This window comes from Haliaeetus leucocephalus, unplaced genomic scaffold, assembly GCF_000737465.1.
Source record: "Haliaeetus leucocephalus isolate CR32 unplaced genomic scaffold, Haliaeetus_leucocephalus-4.0 Scaffold184, whole genome shotgun sequence".
NCBI classification, from domain to species: domain Eukaryota; kingdom Metazoa; phylum Chordata; class Aves; order Accipitriformes; family Accipitridae; genus Haliaeetus; species Haliaeetus leucocephalus.
The window spans coordinates 7,212,326-7,217,826 of NW_010972620.1; the positions used below are offsets into that span (position 1 = coordinate 7,212,326).

General features: G+C 46.7%; 1 protein-coding gene across 1 annotated transcript in view; it reads left to right on the plus strand.

Annotated features, from left to right (window-relative positions):
- Positions 1-5,086: 5,086 nt before the first annotated feature.
- The window catches only part of SORCS1 (sortilin-related VPS10 domain containing receptor 1), a 310,060-nt gene continuing 309,645 nt past the window's right edge, over positions 5,087-5,501 (plus strand). The window contains exon 1 of the mRNA XM_010564989.1: positions 5,087-5,473. Within this exon, the coding sequence (XP_010563291.1) occupies positions 5,087-5,473 (387 nt within the window). The remainder of the gene's footprint in view (positions 5,474-5,501) is intronic.

The following is a 5,501-nucleotide window of genomic DNA, read 5'->3' on the forward strand; positions in this document are numbered from 1 at the left end:
AGACAACTCCTATTGTCCCCAGAGAGAGCTGCTGGCTGATAAGCATCACTAGATATTTCAGTATAAACAGTGTTTTAAGGAAAACTGGCACCAGGTATAGGTGCTGAGTACCTTCCTGCACTTAATGGCAATCATGCTGATCGAATCTGCTCGCCACCCAGCTCTCTTTGCCAGATAAATTGCTATCTGAAATCTCCATTTGAGGATTTAGCAAAGCGAAATGGCTCTTTAAATTATAAAGTGGCAAAGTCTTGCACTTTTTTGAGATTACTTTAAACATCAGCCTTTGCAACAGGCTGCAGCAAGAGGGAGTAAAAGAACAAAAAGCCCTTGCTGTTAATATTTATGGCAACTAAAGCAAAATTGCATCACATTTGCAGATGAATAGGACCCCCTGTTAAAAGCTGCAGCAGCTTAATTTGGGATGGCACTGGTTTGGGGCTTGATTGTCTGGAATAACAAAGGAGAGCTTTCATGTTAATTAATTTAGAGGAATTATTAGTGTTAAAAATAAATAGTTCAATCACCTTTCCAAAAATATTCTGAGTGAGGGAAATGAAATTCAGTGGAAAGAAGATACAGATTTTATTTCAGTTCCAGATTTTTTTTGAATAATTTTTGTGTGCCAAATGCATTGCTCCTATTTGAGGTCCTGTGATTTACTTCTGGTAATACCTACGTAACGATTATCTAAATATTGCTACAAACCAAGCCACATAGGTAAATAATTTCCATTTGTTCAGTGAAATAAGAGGCACTTGGAAATAGTTGTTTTGATGTATATAATTAGTCTCTATTCTCTTTGTGATATTTACAGTTGAGAGCCATCTTTTTTTTTTTTTTTTTTCCCTAAGGGAAACTGCAACAAGCCCTGTTGTATCCTGATTTGTAATTATTTTTTTTCCAAACAGAGATTCCTTTTGGAGGAATTATGTGTAATGTCGAACTACAGTATTCATCACTCACCGTGGCTTGATAGGAATCAATGGAGCAGTGTTCCTCTTGGGCTCCCTTCATTACACAGTCTTTACAGAAAAAACTGATGACTTAAAATGAGTGTAGATTCACAAAATCCAGATTATACAAATATTTACTAGGGAAAGATTATACTGCTTAACCTAAAAGACATTTGAGTGCAAGGTAGATCAGGCTATGTTATGCCTCTGCTCTATATTACTCAGCTGGTTAAGCCCACCCAGTTCTGCTTCTTTCTCTCCATCCTCTTTCATTGCTCTTTCTCCCTTTCTGCTCCATCAAAGTGCATATAATGTTGGCATAGTCCCTGAGGTGCTTCTATCATGCAGGGTACATCCTCTAGCATGTTTCAGAAGACAGGAATCCTGTGGAGCCAGGAAGTATCTTGGGACCACATTTTCACAAGTAGTCTCTGATGATGAGTGTGAAACACTCCGGAGCAAAGGGTTCCTGCAGATGGCAGATTATTGCAACCATTGCCGTAAGGATTTATGTCCTTGACCAAGCCCGTATTTCCACCCGTCTCTGAACCTGCCCAGTCCCCAGTGAAGATTTGTGTACTCATGTGCATTTCACTCTGTTCCTGCTTCTCTTCTCAAGGCTATATAAATCCTTAGGAAGAAGCTTGCGCCACTGCAACAGCTACCCAGAACTGGTATCTGCTCCCTTCACTAGATTCCTGCTTATGCTTCCTGACCCCAAAAAGTGAGAACCTCCTCAAACCCTCTCATGCCTGTGCAGATCTCTGCCTTTGCAGTAGTTCCTCCCTGGCAAAGAGGAACACCCCCTGCCACTGCTTATCCTGGTAAAGGCAGAGGCTGAAGATGCTGGCTGAGACCTGCATTTTTCATTTGCTCTCACAGCATCGTGTTTTATAGTGACAGCTATCTCCTGTTCCATGGCTCCCAGGGTTTGCATCTCTCCCCTCCCTCAAGGTAATGCTGGCCGTGTGAAACAGAAGAGCAGTCTCCTGATCAGGTACTCTAGCAGCTCTGATGAAAAATACATTCTCATCAGAGGTTGGAGCTGGACATGTGGTGTAGTCTGTGCTATTGAAACGTCAGATCAGGTGTAACCTCAGGTCAGGATACCCACGAGTGCAGCCTTTCCTTTCTCGTGAGTGATGGCCATGAAGTTCACTCACTACCCACCAGTGCTTCTTTTTGGCTGAGTGTATGAATTCAGCTTCTCTCCAATGACAGCATAGGGGCTTACTGTAGCTCCCAACTCCGAAAGCTATCCCTTACATCAAAAGACAGGGGATTATTCTTTTGTGCCAAAGACTCTGGCTTCTTATCTCTGATGGCTCAATCATCACATCATCTGCAGCAGAAAGATGGCTGGCAACAAGATTAGATTATGGCGATGTAAAATGTCTCTCAGATAAGTGCAGACCATGAGTATTCAAAAGCACACATAATCAGATTGTAAAATTGACTACCACAGCATGCCTCAGACACCAAGACTATAAATAAAGATTAGACAAATTTAGGGAAGACAGGTCCATCCGTAGCTATTAAACATAAGGGATCAGGTGCAGTTTCTGCTGCCGGAATCTCCTAAACTGATGATTCCTGGAAATAAGGATCAGGGAAAGGCTTATACTGTACATCTCTGTCTTACATCCACCCACAACAAGGGTTATGCTGGAAAAAGTGGCTGTCGTCCTCAGGTCGGATCCAGTATTTTCTCTCTGTGACTGACTCTTGTGTGCATTTGCTGAAGAGCTCCGCAGGTGTAGTGTACTCACAGTGTATAAGGTGTGCTCTACCAGGCACATCCATATCACTCACTGGTCACTCATCACAATCCAGAGATAATCGTCTACCTAAATGAGACAGCTAGATTGTTTCTCTCATTAGCCTTAGCCACTCATTGGCACACAAATTTCCATTACAATCCCAGGAGAAATTTCCTCTGACCTTTTATTAGTTTTTTTCTTCCAAGTTCTTTTTCTGTCTCGCCCACTCATCTCTTTGAATTTCAACCCTTTAGATTAAAGCCTCTTTAAGACACTTGTCCTAGGAAGGTGTCACTCTTTAGTGCATCCTTTGTGATAGATCAATCTGATCAATCTATTGTATAGAAGACAAATGATTGGGTTGATAATAAGGTAGCTCCATCTCCAATGCTTGGTGCTTTGCTGATCGCACTGTGACTCAGTTTCCCCCGTTTATACAACAAGAGTAAAATTCAGTGGCCTTTGTGAAGAGCTTTGGGGTTAGTAAAGGAAAGGAGCTGTTTAAGTGCAAATTGTTAATTATTATTACTGACAGGCTGTAACTAATAGTAACCGTTTAACTGGGAGATATGGAAACAGGTACGCAGTTAATTGGTTTACAGTAGATTTAGCTGAGGTCTGGTGGTTACATGGCAGACAATCCATCATTGTTGTAAGCAGCATGAAGTTAGGCCCAGCTTCAATTACTGAGTCTCCCTTCACCTGTGGTCTTGTGCTAATAATATCCCAAGATGTGTCACCCTTGAGCATTTGAGTGAAATCTCTAGAAGAATGTGGAACAAATCTGTAAATCTCTTTCTGAAATGCCCTGCCAAAAATGCAATAAAGTCTTCCACGTCAGGAAGGAAACGTTAAAAACATTAATTAAAAAATAAACTCTCCTGGAAATCAAATGGGAATGAGTGAGAGCAGGCAGATGGGGATGGAATAAAATTCCAGTGGAAGAGCCCTTAATTCCCTCCAGTCTTAAAGCACGTGGGCATTTGGAAGTGCCCGTTAAAGCTCGGGCCCCTGTCCCGCTGCATGGGCAGTCACCAACGGCGCTGCCTGCAGTAAGGGGCCGGCGGCTCCCGTGGCCAGCAGACACCAGCCTCTGCAGTCAGGGCTTGGTGATCTTCTCTGGCCACCACTAGTGAGTGCTCCCTGCGGAAGATATCTAGTGAGAGAGGAGCACAGCTCCCGGGGGAGAAATTGCTGGTCCTGAAAACGGGAGAAACAGCTAGAGCAGAAAGGGTTTTTTTTCTGCTGATAAGCCAGGGGTGAGGAAATCTCTCTCTCCCTCTCTCCTGCCACCAACTGCTGTCATTTCATTTCCAAAAGCTTGTCCCTGTCTCTATCAGCATTTATGTGAATACATCTCTGCCATGCCCGAGTGATTTATCTAAACATAGGCAGCTACTGTAAATGACGGTACAGCGAAGCAGAGCCGGAGGAGGGAACGGAGGGGTAGAAATGCGACTTTCCCTCTGTGAAATCAGGCACGGTTGCCTATTCCCAGCAACTCCAGTGCATTTACATCAGTCCCAGGGGGGAAGGAAGGGGCATTTCAGAGCCTGCTCAGACATTTAAGGCCACTTAATTAATCGAGTTAAAATATTTCCTCTGGGAAGACTATACACCCATGTATGTATGCTTATATGTATGTATTGCTCCTTCACTTTACACGTTTGCTTCCAGTCCACATGCGGTGGTTTTAGCATGTCGGGGAGCAGGTTTTAGGGGTCTGAGCTGATGGGAAGCGCAGGGGAGGAAGGGATCGGGTGATTTGAGTTTCAAAGTTGGGGTAAGTCCTTCTTGGAGTGCGTGTGTGTGTGGGGGGGTGAGTAACCAATCACTCACGAAGCACACGTGGGGCGTCCCGGCGGGGCGGCTGCGGGAGGAGTGTGATGCAGAAGCGGCGAAGTGAGAGCGAGCAGAGAGAGAGCGAGCGGGAGAGGAGCGAGCTGGGACTTCCACGGAGGCAGCCGGGAGAAATCACCAGCCGGGATTTGCTCCTCTCTCTCTCCCTCTCTCTCTTGATTTCAATTCAGCTCCTCCCCCGTGTGGTTGTGGCTTTGCCTTCCATCAAAAGCCTGATCAGCAACGCCAGTCTTGGGGGGGGGGGGGGGGGGAGAAAAAAGAGGGGGAAAAGGGAAAGAAAACAGGAAAAAAGTGCAAAAGAAGGAAAAGAAAACAAGGGGGGGGGAAAGAGGGGGGAAGAACGCGATCTCCCCTACCCCCCGGCTGCATCTAACACAGCAGAGTCTGAAACTTTATGGAGTTCCCGCTGTGTTTACCCCGCGGCGGGTAAATCGGCAGCACCCCGCTCTCCGCGCTCCTGCTCGCTCTTTCGTGCTCTTTCTCCCTCGCACTCATCAGCAGTCAGCAGCGATGGAAAAAGTTGCTGGCTGGTACCCAGCCTGGCACGTTGCTCTCCTGTACTGGACATGGCTTTTCCTCTTCACTTTTGGCTTTACCGGTGCAGAAATAACTTGCAGATCCTGCCATTCCCAGGTGAAGCCGCAGCAGCAACATCCGCAGCAGGGATTATTAATGCACTTGAGGACCGACCGAGGAGAAAAGGACCAGAGGAGGTTCCCCGGGGAGAAGGGAGGCGAGAGCGGGCGAGGGGCCGGCAAGGAGCCGGAGGATGCCGGGCTGCAAGCGACCCTCGCCCCTGCTCCGGCGGGGACCAAATTCAGCGGCCGGGAGAGCCGGCGGCCGACGAGGGAGCCCCAGCAGGCGGCCGGCGAGAGCCGGCCCCCAGCGGCGGCGGCGGCTCCAGCCGAGGACCGACCTCTCCGGG